This window comes from Equus asinus, chromosome 7 (assembly GCF_041296235.1).
Source record: "Equus asinus isolate D_3611 breed Donkey chromosome 7, EquAss-T2T_v2, whole genome shotgun sequence".
NCBI lineage: Eukaryota > Metazoa > Chordata > Mammalia > Perissodactyla > Equidae > Equus > Equus asinus.
In genome coordinates, this window is record NC_091796.1 from 29,945,571 (window position 1) to 29,967,027 (window position 21,457).

Consider the following 21,457-nt stretch of genomic DNA (forward strand, 5'->3'; position numbering starts at 1 on the left):
CTTTAAACAAAGGCTAATCTCATAGTATTTGTAATCCACAAAATCTATCTGAGAGCAGAGGTTTTAGGAGACTGGAATGGGTGGCTTCTCCTTGGGAGAGGGCATTGGGAAGGCTGGTCATTGGAAGTCTTTGTTTCCTTTCATTCCGGGTGGCAGCTGATGTTCCACGGAGAGGTACCCAAATGACCAGATGAATGTGAAACAGTTCAGAACCAAGTTCTCACGAATGCTGGGTGAGGGCAGAGCAGCGGGACATTTAGAAAGTTTTTTCCTAGCATGGGCCTGGCTTCTCTCTCTCCATGGGAGGGAGATTATAAAGAAACCCAAAGTGTATGGTGATGGATAAACACTAGACTATTGGTGGTGGACACGATGTAGTCTATAGAGAAACTGCTATATAATAATGCAATGTTTACACAATGCTATAAGCCAATTTACACAATGTTATAAACCAATGTGACCTCCACAAAATAATTTTTAAGAAAAATCCAGAGCTAGCATTATACTGGTTGGACCATTGAGATGTGGTACTGCAGCTTACACTGGGGCATGAGTAAAGGCGAGGATGGCTTTGATCTGGAAAGGGAGCACTATGTCAAATTCAGACAGCAGACTGTATGGAGAGCATACTTGGCAAATGTGTTCAGAGCATCCCCAAACCTCAACACAGGACAGACTGCACTGAGGCTTGCATATTTGAAGGCCAGTTCATTTGTAAAGGAGGAAATAACAATGCTAATAACTTTGTGGATCCAACATCTGTTCATAATTAAAAGACAGAGCCAGGAGGAAATAAAAAAAAAAGTTAAACCTATGTGAAAACATTCTGCTATAACTTCTTGACCTCTATTGATAATTTTTTTAAAAGTCTTTGAAACTTGGCTGTAGCCTATTGAGGGACAGTCACTCATTTTCAAAGGTAATTTCTCAGAGATCACTTATCCTCTCAAACCTCTACCTGCACACCATGTTTGCATTAGGGACTTGATTTATGGATTCCTACTCCTCCTACACAGAAGCTGACTTCCTGTTGCCTTGGTTACTTGGAGCTCAGTTCAAGGTTAAAGTACTCCCAAATCAGAATCAGTGGCAGGCGCTGTAACTAGCGGCCAGGTTATTGACTGCCCCGGGATGCGAAAAGGTCAGAGACCAAAGCACTGTTTACTGCCTTAAGGGTGAGTCAATAGTTTCGATATTTTGATTCTGTTTCTTCCGAAGTAGTAGTTGCTGTTCAATTACCTCTTCCCCAGGTTGTTCAAGGTCACAGGGGTCACAGAGGAAAAGCAGGGTCTGTGGCAGCTGGCTTGCCCAAGATCCCTTTAATGAGCTCTGTGACCTTGGATACTAAAAATCAGCCTCACCTTAGAGTAATTATAAGGCGAGTTATCTACCTTATCTCATTTTCTCTATGGGGAAACAAACAAACAAACTCTTGTGGGATGGCTACCATGTACTCCCCTCTTCTAGATGAGAAAATGGAGATTCTAAAATCACACAGCTCATAAGAAGTGGTAAGAACTAGATCCTAACTCCTGGTTGGATCTTTATCTCACAGTTTTTTTTTAAAAAATAAAGGGGCTGATGTAATTATCACCCAGGGATCATATGTAATTCATTTTGTAACATCCACTGCAGAAAGCAGTGTATCTGGAAAATAGTATAGGCTTGTTGAACACCTCAATTAATTTTTAATTCTAACATTTGCAAGTGCAAATGTTTCCTGGTGACAAAGCTTAGGCTGGCATAGTGGGAGAGCGTGACACCATTGGGATGGTTGGTTCCCTCAGTCACCTCCCTGGCCCTCTTTACAGTGTAGAATGCAGGGCTTGGCATGGACTGGGAGGCATCTTACATTGAGTAGTCAGTGACTTTTAATCTTGCAAAGAGCTTTGACATGCATTATGCTATTTGCCCCTTGCTGCATCCCTGTGGATGACAAGAGGCAGATGGTGAAACTCCGAATTCACAAATAAGAAAACCAACGTACAGGACCAACCAGGTGACTTGCCCAAGCTCACGTTTCATGTGTGTGGAAGAAGTAGTGCTGAAATCCATGCCTCTGGACTCAACTCAATGTTCTTCTTCTCTTTCTCATAACACACTGACTTTGAGGCAGGCCAGTAAGCAACATATTTTCACAACAGGAAACTCTTCTCAAAAATCTGATAATAATTCCCTTTCTCATATACTGATTGTCTGTTCAGATTCTTCCATTGCTCTTTTTTCTTGTTTGCAGATTAAGATCACTCATGGCAATAAGGAGGATATATGTAACAGAAGAAAGTGAATCAAGTAATAGAAACCCTTGGAATTTGGGAAATTAATATTTTTTCTGTGCCAAAGTTGATAAAATGCTATTTTTATTTCATTGTCTTATTCATTAATTTAACAAATATTTATTGAACATATACCATACCAGGGATATGACACTGGTCAAAATAGTTGAAGCCCCTGTTTTCTAGGAATTACATGCTAATAATCTCTGCATAGCATAAAGGTAGCTGTTACTTTTTACAAGGTCACTGAAAGCTTCTAAAGCACTTTTTTAATCATCAAAAGGCAGTGCTTCTGCTCCTCAAATGGTATCTTCGGATGAATCAGGAAAAGGCATCCCATATAGGTGGACAGAACCCCACGGATTCAGGGCTTAGCAAAGAGAGGGCACCTTTGTGAAAATTAGAAAAAGGCATGGCTTCCTGTGCACACATGCATCCTTATTGCTCATGGTTTGGAGGGAGGAGAACAGGCTGGATTTCAGCCCTAACCTTCCCTTGAGTCAGGTGCCCTTGGACAGTGAACAACTTGCTCAATAGGGTGGTGGCCCTATCAATACGTGTTTTGCTTCAAATGAGTTTTACTTCATTCTAGGACCTTGAGAAAGAAAATTTAGGAAAGATCACTCTTAGGGAGAATAGTATTCGGTGAGCCTAGAATCAATCATTTAAAAACCAACAGTTATTTGAGTTCTGACTAGCAAAACTCAGAAGATATGATCTCTAGTCTTTGCAGAGGAAGTTTAGAAGTAGAAAGTGGGATAAGACGAAACACTTAGAAAATTGTAAGCCAAAAAAGACAGGAAGCCAAATGAGTCCTTCACAAATTTGGAAGAAAACAAGATCTCAGTGGGATTTGAAGTGGTCTTGTACTTATCTATTTATTAATCCAACATTCATTAAGAACCTGTTAAGTGCCAGGCACCATTAGGCACCAGGAACATGAACCCTCTCCGAATGGGATCAACCACCCACTCAGGAAGACAGATGCAGATACAAAAATCCCAGTCTTGAAAGACAGGTAGAATTCAATAACTGGAAGTGGAGGGAGGACTTGCTAGGGCTGGGAAATGACAAAAACAGAAGCAGAAATAACAAGTCTTCTTTGTACAACTGAGATAAGAAGTCTTGAGATGAGTCATAAAAACCAAATTCTGGGAGATATGTTTGGAAAGGTGTTGGGAAAAATTAAACCCACATCTTGTTGTCAGGTAAAGTTAATGTCTCCCTCCCACATATTGTCTAATCATCTTGGACAGACTTCTGCAATAGGACTTATCTCTTGTTGTGTAATTATTTGTTCATTTCTCTGCCAATTATTGTAGGCAATTACAAAATCTCAGGGCTAGCAATCTTGTCTCACTTTCTTTTGATTCTTCAGCACTTAGTTTGATAGATACTAGATATTCAAAAGTGCTGGATAGATGAATGGTCAAATGGAATACACATCTTATCCTTCTGGGCCCAAACTTTCTGGGGAAGCTGCCATAACTACTTTAGTCCACACATGGTCCTCTATTCTAAAATTCCTTTTTCATTGCAGCATAGAGTAGAGTGGAAAAATGTATTCTCTGGAGTAAGACTACCTGCTTTACTAGCTGTGTGATTTGGGGCAAGTTATATCAACTTTCTGTGCCTCAGTTTCCTCATCTGTTAAATTAGGTTATTGTGAGGATTTTAAAAGTTTATATACTATGGTAGACAGAAAATAATGTGCCCCCCTCCACCCTGGAAAGATGTCCACATCCTAACTCCTAGAGCCTGTGAATATGTTATGTAACATAGCAAAAGAGAATTAAGGTTGCAGATGGAATTAATGTTACTAATCAGCCTACCTTAACATAGGGAGAGTATCCTTGATTACCAGATAGTCAAAAAGTAATCAAAAGGGTCTGTTAAAGTGGGAGAAGGAGGCAGAAGTGAAGAACTAAAGAAAGATGTGGCGATGGAAGCAAGATCAGAGAGATGCTATGTTGCTGGCTTGAAGACGGAGAAGGAGACATTTGGATTAAAGAATGAAGACGACTTCTAGAAGCTGGAAACGGGAAGAAAAAGATCCTACCGAATAGTTTCCAGAAAGAAATGCAGCCCTGTTCATACTTTGATTTTAGCTCGGTGAGACCCATTTTGGACTTCTGACCTCTCATACTGTAAGATAATACATTTGTGTTGTATAAGCCACTAAGTTTGTGGAAATTTGTTAAAGCAGCAATAGAAAACTAATAGATATATAAGAGCACTTATTATGGTGCCCAGCTGTAGTAAGCAGTCAATTTTGTTAACTATTATTTCTTAGCATTATATTGTCTTAATTGTCTCATTTTAAACTTATTTTATGTGTTCAAGTCATGTGTGTACCCTATAAGATTTAAATTCCTTACAAAGTAGAGATTTTATATTCTTTTCTTATATCTTCCTAGCATAAGGCAGGCACAAAGAAACTATTCAATGAATACTTATAGTCAATAAATTGGAACAGAGACAAATAATTTGTTAATATGAAAGTTAAGAGATGGGAGCTCTAAGACATTGAGTTATTGCAGGCTCTGCCCACACTTACTGGATGAGCTTGCACAAGACTTGGAATCTTACCGTGCTTCAGTTTCCTCCGGGTCAGAATCGATTCTAGCTCTAATATTCTGAATCTAAGTTTTCTAGATTCAGAGAAACCACTAAACAATCTGATTAGTTCTTGCTTCTCTTAATTCAGAAGTGAAGAAATGGGCTGAGAAGATAACATTTTGTCTTTTGGAACTTCACAGAGATTTATATTAAAGAATCTTTTACTCTATGCAGTAAATTCTAATAATGTGGAAGTCGATCTCTCCTGATTCTATAGTGAAAAGGTCATGCCAGATGAAAGGTGTTTTCTAGAAGTACCCAATGATTTGGAATGGAAATACAGCAAATATCAAAATTGCAAGGAGCAGATATCCTGAGTTAGAGGTCTTTAATCTTTCTGCATCTTGGACCTCAAAACTTCTTAGGGAAAAAAAAATGTATATATATATATAGAGAGAGAGAGAGAGAACATTTTGTATGCAGTTTAAAGTTCAAAGATACTTTTAAGCTTAGGTTAGAACTCTTGCCTGCCTAAGTCGATTCCTAAACACACACACACACACACACACACACCCCCAGAAGGACAAAGTGCAGAAAGATAGAATCAAACAGCATGCAGACGTAACTGCTCCTATGCTTAAAAAAATGTAGTGACAATAGAGTGGTACCTGCTCTCTGAAAAATATTAACAGAGATTTTCAAAAGGTATTAATAGGGGAAGAAGCAGTGCATATGTAATTAAAACCAATTTAGTAGCACAACACACCAAGTATGCTCTCGTTAAATCCTTGGTGAACAGGTAGGTTAAGAATTTGCTGCTGTAATGCACAGAAAGTATGTTACACGCTTCATCAATGCAGCAGCACAAAGGAGCTTCAGCAAATAAAATCAAGGTAGTTTAGAATTGGAAAGGAACCAATCCAGTCTTTCCTGGGCAACTGAGCCCCAGAAAGGGGATGTGACTTGCTTTGCCTAGTGTCACTTAGGGAGGGTGGCAGAACCATGACTCTTACCTCGGCCTTATTCTTGAATTGTCTCAGGCCAGTATGCTGGCTTCCGGTTATAAGGGTTACCTTCTGAGCCTTCACAGAAGCAGTCTTCTTGCTCTCCCGGTGCCTGTTTTTTATTTTACACTCACAGGGCAGCTTAAAAAGAGACCAGGCCAAGCTATAACATCTTATATCCAAGCTATAACATCTTATATCCAAGCTATAAGATCACTGGCTCTGGGAGACGCTTCCCTAGATTCTCCCGGATGTGAAGGGCTTAGTCGTCAATGCTGGTTAATATAAGCATCTTTTATAGTGTCTTCTTTTTTACCTTTAGAGCACAGAGTCTCAGAGCACATCTGCACGGCAATACAGATCTCGATGCTAACTGGGTCACCTTATTTGCATTTTGATTACTGCTTATTTAGAAGCCACATTGAGAAAAGAGCTTGATATTAAGAGCTTGAGAGCATGTGTGTCTCTAAATATATGTATAAATAAATAAATGCATATTTACAGGTTTTTGAAAGATCAGTCCAATATGGACTCATCTCTCGTGGACATATCTGTAGGAGTCTGGCCATGTATGGATGTTAGGATTACAAATGTGGTTATGGAATCTAATTATTCTTCTCCGTGCAATGTCACCCACTGTATAGACACACTGTCAGCTAAAGGAGTCAATGTGGCATACATCCCCTTTGTTAAGCAGTCATCTATGTATGGGAGAAGGTGCATTGTTTTAAGAGCTTTATTGGGTGTCCTTTTTTTTTTAAAAGAACTACTTTGTTCCATGATTTGAATTTACCCTATAGAATGCAAACACATGGTGATTGTGTGCAGGCATACACATATAGACACAGAATGTGTGCTAGAAAAGCTCTCTTCTTTGCAATAGAAGAGAAAAAAAATCACAGATACTCAGACCCATCATTAGATAGATCTCCTAATCTTTATCTCTAGTAGTTCAGTCAGACGAGCTAATACCATGATGATGGCTTTGAAATCTCTTAGGAATTGGATGAGGAGAAGTGATAGTGATGAACTCCCAGCTAATAAACACAGAGTGCTTATTTCGGCAGAATGATCAATTTCTAGATGTCCTGAGGCTTGTCTGATACACTTGATTTACTCATCCTCGCTTACCTCACTAATAAAGCCAAAGTCCACCATCAGATTACAGAGGTGCCTGGGATTTCTTAAAGAGGCAGAAGAAAGCTAAAGTAGCATTCATCGCATCCCTTTGAGCATGCCTCCCCGCCCATAGTCCTTGAAACTCCAGCTGCCTTCCTCACTTACACTCTCCACTCAATAGACTTTGGGCTAGTACAGTAATACAGACAATTAATTTGTTATCTTGTTAGCGGAAATTTAATGCAATGATCTAAAAGAACTCTTACATATTGTGATAAACTTTAGTGCCTCCGGGCGGCTCCCCTTGCATTGGGCTCATTTCACATCTCATCCATTATGTAAATGAGATTTAGAAATAGTTGAGTTTCACTAATGTAGCTCAACTCTGATGGATTGCAGAGAGTCAGTCCCACTGAAACTAATGAGGTTAAATGCATCTCAACATTTCTTTCTACTTGGTTGATTACACAAGCCTCTGTTCAAGAAATGGGATGCAGTGCATCTTTTTCAACCATCCTCTAAGGGAATGTCATGTTGTCAGACCCAAAAGTGGCCCCAAATAAGTTTGATTTGGATAATGCCTGTGTTGGTTCTAAACCTTGTATGGTAAACAGAGATAATGGGTGACATGCCATTGCATGCAGCAAGACTGATGATATGATTTAAGATAAAAGGGGAATAATTTAACAGTGCATCTGAGGAAGTCTCTCAGACATACAGAGAACAAGGAGGGGAAATTTCTACAAGTGGACAGTGGGGATGAAGAGCCCTTGGTGGGGCTTGAGATCAGAGAAGAAAACTTAGTCATTGGGAAGGTTTGGAACTGGCAAAATGATCTCTGCATTGGATTCAAAGATTCACAGGGAGTCCACCTAGTTACTGAGGGCCTAGTCTAGTCTTGAGACAGAGATAAACAATGAGGACCTCTGCAATCTGCATGTCATTTGGAAGGCCAAGAAACGGGAGTGGAGGCAGGGTGCTATTAAAAAAAAAGAACAAGCATTAGAGGAGAGGCAGCCTCACACTATCTAGGGCCATGGAATTGGAGACCCTAGCTAGGATAAGTTGCTAGTTTAGAATTAAAAATAACTGTGAAATTTTTTAGTCTGTATTTAAAAAGGGGGGTGGTTTGAATGGAGGAAAGTAGGAAAAGACATGGAGACGGAAGCATTCTGTATAACAGAGAATCAGAATTCAAATGTATTAGCCAGTAATTGAGAAATACACCATTTACAAGAAAATGAGTTTTAAGCTGGTCGATAAGGCTATGACTTTGGTTTAAATTCCTCCTCTGTCACTTACCTAGGCATTCGACATTGTTCAAGTTATTTAACCTCTCAAAGCTTCAGTTTCCTTATTTTTTTTAAAAAAGTTTAATAAACCACCAACCTCAGAGGGTGATCATGGGGATTAAATGAGATAATACCTATAAAATGCTTAGCACAGTGCCTGGCACAGAAAATGTGTTCAAAGCAAGCCAGCCAAGAATGTGTACAAGAAACTTCAGATATTTACAAGGTGATGAGGACGGAGATACCAGCTGCTTCAGTGAAGGGCTGGCAATTTGGAGCAGAGATTGCTGGCCAAGTCATCACTGTATCTCTGACATTCCACTAACTTTCAAATCTCTGAAAGCTGGGACCCCAGCAAGAAAGTTTGTCAACTCTTAAATATTCAACCTGATGCCACATTCTCAATAAACTGTTGATGGTTAACAAGAAGGAAGCAGTTTTGTTCTTGTGTTAATTTATTCAGCAAAAGTTTCAGCGTCTACAGTAAACACAGCAACTCTAGGTCCTTTGGGAGACCCTTAAAATATAAGAAACAGTCCAGTCTTTGGGTAGTCAAATATTTGGTTGAAAAAACAAGATGCAGAAACAAGAAATTTAAATAAAAATAACAATCTCCCCTGAGCTGAAAAGACCACCCACATTACCTTCCATTGCACCTGGGGCCACACTAGAGATTTATTGGAGAGATTTTAACTAGCCTATATTCTAGAACAATATTTAAAATGGAATTTATTAACTGTATAACTCCTATACAAACATACATAATTGATCTGGGTAAGAATATGAATTTGTATTAATTTAGATTTTTATATTAATTTAGAATTCATATTGATACACATACCACAAGGTAACCGGTATGATCATTTTTAAGGAAAAGTGGCATTTCAAAGTGGTTACAAGGGTGAGCTCTGAGCGCACACTCCCAATGTTCAAGTCATAGTTCTGCAAGCTGTTGGTTGTCTGAACCTGGGCAACTTATTTAACCTTTCTGTGCTTTGGTTTTCTCATCAATAATGGAATTAATAATAGTACCTATGCTCTAGGCTTAAGGAATATAAAGATAAATCCTTATCCTCAAAGTGCCAAAGGCAAACATGTAAATACTAATTTTCAATAGTCTGTGATAAGAACAATAGGATTGGGTATAAGACAGTGACTACCCAGGGGGATGAGTGACTTCCCTGCTGGGTGAGGAAGGACTTCACTGAGGAGGTGACATTTCACTTGGGTCTTTAACAATTTGGAAGTATTGTCTGAAGGAGGATGAAAGGAACTCCAGGAAAAAAGGCATGAAGCATGAAATAGAACGGCGTGTTTGGGGAAAGGCAAGAATTCTTATGCGGCTACAATCTAGCTTGTAGGGTGGGTGGGAGAAGAGTGACAGAAGACGGGGCCCTGGGTCAGGCTGCGGATGGCACTAGGAGTTTGGATTTCACCTGTGAACTATGGGGAGTCAGGAAGGATTTCCATGTAAACACACAACACCAAACCACGGAGAAGAGGTGGTTTATTCTCTATGGGTACAATTTGGATTAGAGGGGACAAAACTGCTCCCAGTGGGTTTCTGAGGAGGCAACTAATAGAGGATAAGATGTTTTTAAATCAAGGGTAGAAGTTGACCCTTTGATCCTGAATGGCTAACCAGTGGGCCCTATGGTTCACAACTCCTCCTTGCTCTCCCTCCCTCTTTTCTTTTTCCCTTCCTCAACTTTTATTGGGCAAATTCCACATTCAAAGTTCCCTTTGAAGCACTTGGAGGAAATACTGATGAGTCAGTTATGGCTCTTGCCATGAAAATACCTAAAACCATGTTCAGATCACAGTTTCATAAATTAAATCTTGTTTTGTTCACTTGGACAGCTCTCTGTTTAGAGGAAGCTGGAAGTGAAGACTTTTAGAAAGTTATGTTTTTAGGAAGATAATATATGTGTTCTGCAAGTGTGGATTTGTATACATCTGCTCTGAGGTTTTTACTTTTTCTTCTTGTCTTCATGGGCTTGGTATTTGATATAGTTTTTAAAGGACTCATTCCCAATACAAAATCTCCTATTGATGCCCAATCTCAGGTTATTAAAGAAGCTTTGAAGATAGGAAGGGAAATAGGAGGTTTTGGAGAGGAGAGGAAATACCTGAATAACAATGACCGGAAGTGGATATTTCATCAGTTTAAGAGGACAAATACACAGACAGAAACCAGTCAGGTAGTTCAATGAGGACAGCAGAGATGGCCAGGCAAAGGCAGGAGACCATGCTGGGGGACTAGCGTCAGTTCCTAAAGAAGCAGGTGTACTCCAGCTTTAAACCCTGGCATCCTAACAACTTGATAAAAAATAGTCAAGATAGTTATTAGTTGGCATATAGGACTAAACTAAATTATTTTACCACATTAAAATTTCGTGACTTGTTTAATTTGTTAACTGAAGTCAGTCCAGCAAGTTATAGATACCACTGCATTGATATGTGCTGAGAATATTCATGAATTTATTCACTTACCCATTTGTTCATCCAAAGAATATCTAATGGGGAAGGAAGTTTGGCAAATCTTGGTAAAAATGACACTGCCGCACAACATAAAGATGAGCGAGAATTAGTATAATAATTGAGAAAGGGCAGTGATGATTATCACCTTAACTAAAGACAAGCTACACAAACTGAATCTCTGGCCACTGAAGAAACAGGAATAGTGAACAGTGAGATGAGTTCAACACAGAAACACAGCACGCTTATGGATGAATATGCAATAGAGAATGAGCCATGGTGCGCTGAGGTTGTCCAGAATATTTTGCACGCTGGCCCAGCGATTCATTTAGAACCATGCTGGGCAGGGTCATCTCCATACACAAGTGACTTCAGGTATCCGTTCGTGGTTTATGGTCATGAAGGAAAGCTGCAGGGGAGGAAGTGGGGGCGCAGAGGCTCAGGAGATGGCAGTCCCAGGCTCACTTATCTTTACCTCTATGACTTTGAGGATGTCACTTTTTGTCCTGGGTTTCTTTATGGTCTCTAATTCTTTCTGATTCTGCATCTTGGGTAGACAGAAGAGATTTCTGTGATGTTAAACAGGAAGGAAATCACCTGGCCATGCTTAGGAAAGGTGTGAGAGACAAATGTGGGAAGCACTTCTTTTTTTAAGACAACAGAGTTCTCATTTCTATCAGATAAACGAAATAAAATGCGATTGTTACTGGACATGAAAAAACCCAGGACATGCAGTCAGGTCCAGGCTCCTCTGGGGGTTTCTATTGTTTGTCCCAGCCACACGGTGGTGGGTGCCTCACGGTAACAATGACTCAGGAAGGCTTGCCTTGGAGCTGCCTCACACGGGAATCCACTTTTTAATGAAGTCCTTTTGGTGACTTCAGGATTGACTAACTGTCCTTGGTTGAAGATCAAACAATTACATGTGCCACTTTTAATCTAAACCTCCCCATAACCCTATGAGGAAGATGATATTAAGCACATTTTATATGTAAGGAAAATGAGGCTAAGAGATGTCAAGAAATGCATTCAGGGTCTCACAACAACTAAAGGTTAGCAGGAATTTGAACCCAAGTCTCTCTGGTTTTGAGTTGCTCACGTGCTTTCCCTTAAACAGGTTTCCTTCTCACGGCTATCAGAAATACACACTGACACCTTAGGATCTGGAATCCAAAAAGCGACAGGAAGAGTGAGAGGTTTTCTTTAGGCAAAGGTTTAGGAAGAGAACTAGTCAGCAAATGGCTTGTTTCTTAATTTTGTCTAGTTAGCCCTGGATATGAGCAGATAATGGACTAAGGTGGGGGTCAAGATGTTGCAGAACCTGTTGAAAAAAAAATTCTGACAATGTGTGCGATTAGGCTAGAACTGTGGAAAAGCACCACGAACTCAGAACTAAGAAATAACCTTCATGTTTGACATGAACCTGAGAATTAAGCTTCTTTAAGAGAGGCAAGGAGGTTGAAACCAGGACTCAGGGAGTAAGTGGAATGGCCAAGAAGTGCCAATGAGGCAAATGCAAGACTTTAAAAAAGATTAAAAAAAATTCCCTGACTGTATTTCTCAAAATTGGAAATTATTACATTTCCCAACTAATAAAACTGACAGTAAAACATTATTTTTCCAGCCTTGGTTATATAACAAGTGGAATGTGTTTGTTTTTATAAGGACCAGTTTTAAAATAATCAAAGTTATCTGAGGGCAGTTCTTTGTCAAGCCAGGAATTTGCTTGCAGGACATCCAGTGTCCTGTGACCGGGTCCAGGCTTGGGCAGGTGGAGGCTCTCTCTCTCCCCAGTGGTCTCATTAAAGAGGTTTGGCATGACAAAGCAGTGGTCTTCCAGGTTCCTTTTAACATCTCTTATCGGGAATCCATCCTCTCCTCACCTTTGAACCGGTGCCTCCTCTCCATCCTACAGCCTTCGTTCCTCCTTATCCCATTTAGTACAAACTCAAGCAACAGGTAACCTACCTCCCTTACTTGCACATCCCTGACCTTGCAGTGAGCACTGCATCCACACCACAGTTCTATAGACCTTGCTTAGGTTCAGTTTAACACTTGGTTACATGATGTTTGCAACTCACAGAATCAATCAGATGCATTTTCAGTCACTGCTCAGCTTTGGACAGATGAATTAATTTAAGCCTTAATTCCTTATCAGTAAAATGGAAATAAAAAGAGATGCCTTAAGGAATTTGCTGAGGCTTAAATGAAGTAAACATCTATCAAGTATCCAGCACACTGCCTGGCTCCTAACAGGCATGCTGTTATTAACATTCTACTATTATGCATTGTCATCTTGACTCCCCAAGAAAAGAGTTTGTGTCCTATATTTCTAATAGTGTCTACTGGGCAAAGGCCTTGCAAGAGATCTTGTCATCAACCAACACATATTTCATGGAATTCCATCATTGCTTGTATGAGACACACATGCAAAACCGCACAAGTGATGCTACCACTTGAAGTGGAAACGGGATGGTGTTTATTCCAGTCTCCATAAGAAACATTCTACAATTCTATGCATATTATAAATAAGAGGATGTGATTTTTATGATTTGAGGAATCACGGCAGAAATAATTGCTATTGATGATTCCATTTCAAGAAAGTGAAACACCGGGAAGGAGGTGTTTAACTGCAAGTGTTTTTAATTCTCAAAGGCTATGAGATGATAAAAATAGGTTAAGGGAAAACCATGCAATGTCTGCAGCCCGGATGTCAGAATCACAGAACATCAGGGCTGGAAAGATCACTTAAAGGATTCCATTAATGATGGAATCAGAGGCTGTTGAGGAAACAGGCTCCCAGCAGTTCCACCGCGTGCTGTTGGTGAAGCTGTCCCACCCTGGCTCTCTGGACTCTGGGCCTCTTCCCCAGTCATTAAGGGCAGCCAGGCGTTTCATGCTATTCACCTGTCCAGATGCCTGACTTCTAAGTTTTTTTTGCTTATTTTGCCTAATGATTATGAAGGTCCCGCTAGGGATGTGATGAAATGAGATGGGGATGGAGTGAGATAGGCAGACTCATGCAGAACAATCTCTAACTTAACTTTTTTCCTTTTTTTTAAAGATTTTATTTTTCTTTTTTTCCCCAAAGCCCCCTGGTATATAGTTGTGTATTTTTAGTTGTGGGTCCTTCCAGTTGTGGCATGTGGGATGCCGCCTCAGCATGGCCTGATGAGTGGCGCCATGTCACGCCCAGGATTCGAACCGGGGAAACCCTGGGCCACTGAAGTGGAGCACGTGAACTTAACCACTCAGCCATGGGGCCGACCCCTGTAACTTACTTTTGATAGTAATTTCAAGACAGGAAAAGCAAACAGGGGCTTCTGACACCAGTAAAAGTCTCTGGTAATAACAGAAGAGATCAGACTAGGGTTTGTTCTTTGGAAGAAGAAAAATAAGTGGTAGCATCCATTAGCAACAAGGCAGCATTTGGCCACCACATTGATAGATGGGATCTTTGGAGCCACCTCTTCTTCATCATCAGTGGGAAAACATGCCTCAGGCCCTGAAACCGCCCCTCCCTTCAATGGTCCCTTTCTTCTGAGGAGGTTCCCAGATGCCCACCTATGTTGGCTCTAAGTGTTCATTATGGGTCCAAAGTTTGGACTTTCAGGTTCTTGAAGCTAGAGGGGGTCCTGGTGACCATCTTCCTGCAGAAAGAGGAGGCTGGGCCCACCAAGGGGGACTCGTTTTGCAGATTCCTCAGTTCTACCCTTTCTTGGCTGTATTTATTGGAGGGTGTGGTCTGAGAGATGTGTGCCTCAGGTCAGCTGCTGGCATCTCTCGTTCTCCTCCTCCCTTCTTTCTGAAAAATGGTGCTATGCCTGGGACTACCTTTGTGTGTGTCCCTCTTCCTGTTTTCTCCCACCTCTCAGAAGCATGGAGCACTGACTGCTTGGTTGTGGTGAAAATCAATTCAGAATCCTTTTATCTCCACATTAAGCCCCCATATCCAGCTGTTTTTATATAGAAGTCCCCACAGGCTGGGCCTGGTCTAGTGGCCATTTGTAAGAAAACAAAGGAAGAGAAAAAAGGCCAATGATGGCAGCTTTTGGAGGGGGGTATAGCAATTCCAACAGGCGGGAAAAAATGTAAAGAGGGCATTTCCACGCAGCCGTGAAAGGAGATGGAGGAATCCTTCCTCGCCTTGAACAATAGAGGCGCCTGCTAATTTTAACCAGAGTCGGCTCTGAAAAACCTGCAGTTGACTGTGAGTCACTGGCCCTCCAGGGAATAGGAGGTGGGGAGGTGTGTGTGTCTGTGTGTGTGTGCGCGCACGCGTGCATGCACACCAGTGTGTATAATCTCACAGTGCCCAGAGCCCTGGAGATCCTGGAACACTTCAGTAGCACAGGCCAGATTCATTAAAAACGCTGGCTACAGGCCAGCAGTTAAAATTGAAGCAGCATATTTATTGCATTTTGTTCAAATAAATCTGAAAACGTGTGAATCATATTCCTTGGAGAGATTGGGAGAAGAAGTAAACAACATCAGGCTAATACTTACAAGCCGTGGAGGAGAGAGAACAAAGATACAGAAGGTTCCACGGCTACAGGAACTCTGCGAGACGCTCGCCCTTCGTAGGTGGGGGCTGGGGGGCCAAACTGTCCTGCCACTTTCCCCTTGGGCTCCGTCCTGGCCTTGGTGTCCCTTTAGGAAAGGGGCTCTGCCCTCTGCCCCCCGTTTCTCAGTTGTACCCAGCATATTCCACCCTGCTCTGTGGGCTTCTGCTGTCCCCCAGATGCAGCTGCTGTCATCCTGCTTTCTAATGGCAGCTGCAGAAATTAGATTCAATTATGGGCTTTCCTAAAATAGTATATATAAGGGAAAATCTCGCCCACCCCCACCAGCCCAGTTCATGTGAAACTCGGCAAGAGCTCAAACTAATTATTTGCCTCTATAAAGCAAAATAAGTAGCCAGTCAGCTTTATCACGCCTGGGCTATGCTTTCTTTTGTTGTTCAATATCTGTCAGTGATGCTCAGAGGGACCATCTGTTTTAGGGAGTAACCTCCTAGTGAACAGAGACTGTGGGTTGGACTTTGGGCCTCAGTTTCCTTAAGTGTAAAATGGTCATCATTCCTCTCATATGGTAATTATAAGGACTGAAGGAGTGAGGTGTCTTATAAAAACATCTAACTCAAGAACATGACATCCCCATGATCCAACGTCAGATCTCTTTTCTCTCTTTTTGTTAAAGAGATAATTTATGGGCCTAAGTATGTATGTACACTGATCTATTTTTCTCTGTCGAAACCAAGATTGTTTCTACAGCATGATTTTGCCAGCGACTCCCTCCCTCATTGCCTTTCATCATACTTGTGCTTGTTGGTGTGAAACACTGATAAAGGTAGATTAACAGGTATGAAGCATGGTCCAATACTGCTTCATGATTTCTCATAAACATGGCTGTTTATACATCTTCAAAAGGCCTATGAGCCTTCTAACAATTATAACAGGCCTGAGGCAGGGGAGGGGTGGTCAGAGCACACTGATGGTCACTCAAAGAAAAGCAGGTATATATCTGTTTTTATATATATATATATATATATATATATATATATATATTTTATTTATTTATTTATTTTTGGTGAGGAAGATTGGCCTTGAGCTAACATTTGTTGCCAACCTTCTACTTTTTGCTGAGAAAGACTGTCACTGAGCTAACATCTGTGCCAATCTTCCTCTATTTTGAATGTGGGATGTTGCCACAGCATGGCTTGATGAGTGGTGTGTAGGTCCGTGCCTGGGATCCAAACCCATGAACCCTGGGCCACCGAAGCAGAGTGCACAAACTTAATCACTATACCACTGGGCTGGTCCCTATGTCTGTTATATTTTAAGGCCTTGGGAAAGGTAAGGGTGCTTCCAAGCACTGTATATGTATTAACCAAGAGTAGGTTCTTAGGTAAAGGCTTCATGGTGACAGCAGTGAAGGTAGATCAAAACCCAGGTACCTGCTGCTAATACCTAGAGCTGGCGGAGGGGGCAGCTTTCTGAATTGGGGCCAAAATGTAAGATGACCTGATACACCCACTTGAACATCCCATCTTGCTCACACCTCCAAGAGGGTGGAAATGACTCTTGAGAAGCTGGCCTTATTATCGCATCTTAATACCTGCTCCATCTCAGTGCTGGGGCTCATCCAGCTCCTTCTCTTCTGGTCTGGCTGAGTTCAGAGTCATTCCTTTCTACTCTGTGCCCTGAACCTCGGAAAATCTGTGGGGAGGTGATCCAGCTTCCAGGAGCTTCCTCTCCACACCCTAGAATGCCCAGCACTGATCAGGAAACCCCTAATGCCAAGGCAGAGAGGCAAGAGAAGGCTCCCTTTTGGCCCTTTTAGGCATGCATTCCACAACTCTGCATCTCACAACTGTGCTAGTAATAGTAATAGTAAATACTGAAATTGCATGTACACTATGCTAGGACACTCTCCAAGCCCTTTACATGTATTAACTCATTTCATATTTATAACAGGCCTATGTGGGAGGGGTGTTATATTTATTCTCATTTTACAAAGGAGGAAACTGAGGCACAGAGAGAGTAAGCAGCTCACCCTCTGTTATCACAACCAGCGGTGTCAGAGTCAGAATTTGAATGCATGCAAGCTGCCTTCAAAGACTTAACCACTGAACAATGGTGTACAGTCCTGGTTTCTTGGATACTTGACTCTTTCAAGAATTGGACACTGGGTTCCCTTTATGCTTTGGTTTCCTGAGTATGTGCCAGGAAGAAATTCAGTAAGTTGCCACTAGACCAGATGGTAACAGGAAGCTTAACCAAGTTTGCCTGTTAAACAAGAGCCTATTTATTAACCTGTTCCTACCTATATGAACCATATCTCTGATTGCATGGGCTTTATTTGAAATGTACTGCCCTGACCCAACAGCAGGAGAACACACCCTGAATTATTTTTCCCATAATGGGGTGGATGTGCCCTGATTCATCAGCATGTCTTCCTCCTTTGCTCTTTTGGTACAAAACAGCAGGGCACAGCTAGGGGCAGAGCTAAGGGAAGACTGCGGCCAGTGAAGCAAACCAGAGTTAAGTGGGTGAGATGGGAATGAAGCTGATTCTTTTGAGCTCTTTAAATCTCTACCTCCTTGCCATGGACTGTATGAAGTCCAGTTGTTGCTTAATGGATGGCCATAGGCTGTCTTCACTAACTCCTTCAGCCTATACTCTGGCTGCTGATTGTACAGCAGACATTGGCTTTCCTTGCCCCTCCCACTTTGGAGAATTTGAGTCCCAAAGCTCAATGATTCATTTTGCTGTACTCCCTGGGAATTGAGAAAAAAAAAAATTCTGCCAAAGATCATTTGCTTGTTGAACGAAAGAATGAATGGATTATTGAATTAAGGCAGAACTTGAGAAGAAACCAAATTGTTTAAACACATCTGTGTATTCCCAAGTGTTTTGGACACCACATGCCTTTTCCTGAAAGCAAATTTAAAAACAGAGCAGGGAGAAACCTGGTGGGTGAGTTTTGTCTGTCAATCACAACCATTAGAGCTACAGACTTCACAGCATGAGTGGAGATGCCTAGTGACTGACACAAGGGCAAGGCCATTAAGTGGCTGCTGCTCAAAAACAATCAGATACTGTCCTAACTAGTCTGTGTCTAAGTGGTTTCAGCTCTAGAAACAAATATCTCAAAACTCCCGTTGGGCTAAGGCAACTAGATTTTCATAGCAATGCTCATGAAATGCGTTATGAAAGGTAAAGCATTTAGGTAGGATTGAAGGCCAAAGGGGTGAGCTCTTGGGCCTCCCCAGACCATCCTGACTGCTGTGATGGTGGGGTGGGGGCACTGTGGCTGGCACCAACCCAGTCTCCTACTCTCTCCTATGGAGATACCCATGGGATTCCTTAACCCAGAAGCTGTCTGAGTTGGTTACGAGCTTGACATAAGCCATCATCATGCCTTCTATAAGTATCCACCCTACTCCTGCCATTCAGGATTGAAGTGCCAAGTGTATTAACCATGTTTTTTCTTATCTATATTTTATGATGCTTTGACACTTGGGGCCTTGCTGAAGGCCTCCCTGGGCTTGCTAATTCCTGGAGATAGTAAACAACTTCCCTGAGAGTGTGCCTTTTATGTGCAAACCAATCAATCCAGACCCCATATCTACCAACCATCTTCTCTATCGACCTTTCACAGGTTGAGCCACTATCTCTCTGCCTTAATATCACCCCAGGGTCTGGTACTAGATAATCAGGGGAAATTGCTACACCCTGGAGTCTGCTGAAATTATTCAAACCAGCCAGTCCCAAATCTGTCTACACTGCCTTGCCCATTCCTTCCACAAAAACCACAATGAAGGTTCTGCCCTGGTGCTGCTCCCTGTGGCCCTGGATGCCACAGGCATGGTGTGGTGTGCTTCCTGTTTCTAGGGATCTGTAAGTATAAACATCTTCCTTTATGACAATCATTTCCATGTCTGCATGTCTTAGCATACCCAACGAAAACAAATCCTGAGTGCCTTTTACCACCAAGATTCACGTCCATCTGTAAACCTCCCCAACCTTCCTGGATTATGGTTGGAGACTTAAAAACTAATCACTCTCTTACCATTTCTTTATCCCTTAAAATAAGCTAGGAAATTTATTTTTTATTTTATGCAAGAGTATTTATTTTACTAAGAGCCTTATTTTTAAAAAAGTTTACAAGTGTTTTCAACAACAACATTATCAACAACCACAGCAACAAGAGCTAACAGGAACAGAGCACAACTATGTGTTAGTTATTTTCCACAGATTATTTTCTTTAATTGACACAATCTCCATCTGTGGTTTCCAGAGAATAACTGATTGCCTGAGATCACACAGCTGGACAGAGGTAGCATTTGGAATTGGGCAATCTGACTCTCGAGGCAGCACACAGGGCTGGTACACACTGCGAGGCAGCCGGGCCTGGGAAGCAGAATTCTAGGAGAGCACGAAGACCTAATGTGTGCAGCCCTACAACAGTGCTGTGCAAAGGATGGTCTGTGAACCTGCTGTTGGTCAGCAAACTCTTTGTTAACTGGCCCCTGCGAGAGAGAAAGAGATTGTACCTGAGTGTAAATCAAATATGACACGGAGCACACTGTTCAGTTCAGCTATTTTTTTTTTTTTTCCTAGTAAGACTCTGTGGATGAAGGAAGCAGTTTGGGATTTCCACAAAGGCACCATTTCCTTGTCTTGCTCTCCCGGATCAGCATGTTAAATGTTACCCCTGCTATAAAATGGGATATGCTGTCCCCACTCTTGGAGGCACTGGAGCTGCTGCTTTGAGTATTTCTGCACTAGAGAGATTGGTCTAGATGGTCTTGCTGGCTTATTTGTTTAATCATTGACCAAATCTTGAACAGATGATTGACAATGTGGTGCATGCTAGTGTCACAACGTATGTCCCTGCTGCCCAGAGTGCCAGACTCTTCTCCTCTAGAATTATGACTCTAGCAACATGGTCCTGCTCCAATCAAATCAGAATCATCATTTGGGATTTATGTTTACACATCTTTATGTCTTACCTCCTCCTAACAGATTGTAGAATCTTTAATCCTAGAACTGTGCTACATATTTCTGTGGCATCCCCACAGCATCCATGTCAGTAAATTGTTTGATTTGACTTGATCATGTGAATTATGTTTTCTTACTTAATATCATATATAATTCAAAGAGCATCCAGTTATAAAATTAACATTTGCCTTTTAAAATTAGAGCTTTGCCAACAATACTGTATTACAGACTTAAAATTTTCTAAGAGGGTAGATCTTATGTTAAGTATTCTTACAACAACAACAAATAATAATAATAAAGGGGGTGGGAGGAAAGTTTGGGAGGAGATGGTTGTGTCTATGGCTTTGATGGTGGTTTCATGGGTGTATACTTATCCCCAAACACACTGAGCATACACTAAATATGTACAGCTTTTACATGTAAATTTTATCTGAATAAAGTGGTTTAAAAAAACTTGCTATAAAACTAAATAAAAAATTAGAGCTTTGCCTTCCTTCAGATTCTAGCCTAAGTCCACACCAGCTATGCTAGCCATGACCTTGAGAAATTATTACTTAACCTCCTTAAGCCTGAGTTTTCTCATCTGTAAATATCAGTAGTATCCAAATCTACAAGGTTGTGGTGAGGAATAAATAAATAATGTACACAGAGAATGTAGCATAGTGTCTGGCAAAAGGTAAATGCTCACTTAGTATTTACTAGTATTATTGCTTTTGCTGTCATTATTTTCAGTTATTTGTGAATTAAAAGAAAGAGGAGGAGTCCTAGAAACTGTTTTGCAGGTAACGCCCATGAGAACCATCAACGACACGTGCTATCTCAGTGCAATGTTTTGATAAATTTCTGGGCTGCCTTAGTATGTGTTTAGTTATTTGTTTAAGGAATGCAAACACATTTTAACATCTGCCTAAGCCAAAAATGTCATGACACATATCACTGTCAAGCTCCTAAAAAGTGATAGAAAAGAGTTATAGGAAGCATTTGTGTATGTGTGTGTATGTATGTGTGTACATATGTAATTGGGGGATTATCAGCTTTTATGGATTTCCTAGGCTCATGAATTTACCAATATGCTGGGGGCAAGAGCACCAGATGATCTTTAACCAAAGTGCTCTGGGGCCAAGGTTAAGCATCCCTGGATGCCCCACTTAGCCCAAATCTCCAGGAGGTACATCAGTCTATGACCAAACAAGCTTTTTGGGGGTGGCTAGAAGCAGATGGAG

At 41.2% G+C, this 21,457-nt stretch overlaps 1 protein-coding gene across 4 annotated transcripts in view; it reads right to left on the minus strand.

The window, feature by feature from the left end:
- Positions 1 to 21,457, minus strand: part of SETBP1 (SET binding protein 1) — a 362,058-nt gene that overhangs the window by 31,323 nt on the left and 309,278 nt on the right. Inside the window, exon 5 of one of the 4 annotated variants that reach the window (XM_070513132.1) lies at positions 5,869 to 5,980. The exons of 2 other annotated variants lie outside the window; for them this stretch is intronic. In XM_070513132.1, the coding sequence (XP_070369233.1) occupies positions 5,970 to 5,980 (11 nt within the window). In that variant the 3' untranslated portion in view covers positions 5,869 to 5,969. Of the gene's footprint in view, positions 1 to 5,868; positions 5,981 to 19,380; positions 19,763 to 21,457 lie in introns of those variants that run through there. One more of the 4 variants, XM_070513133.1, reaches the window with a different exon arrangement.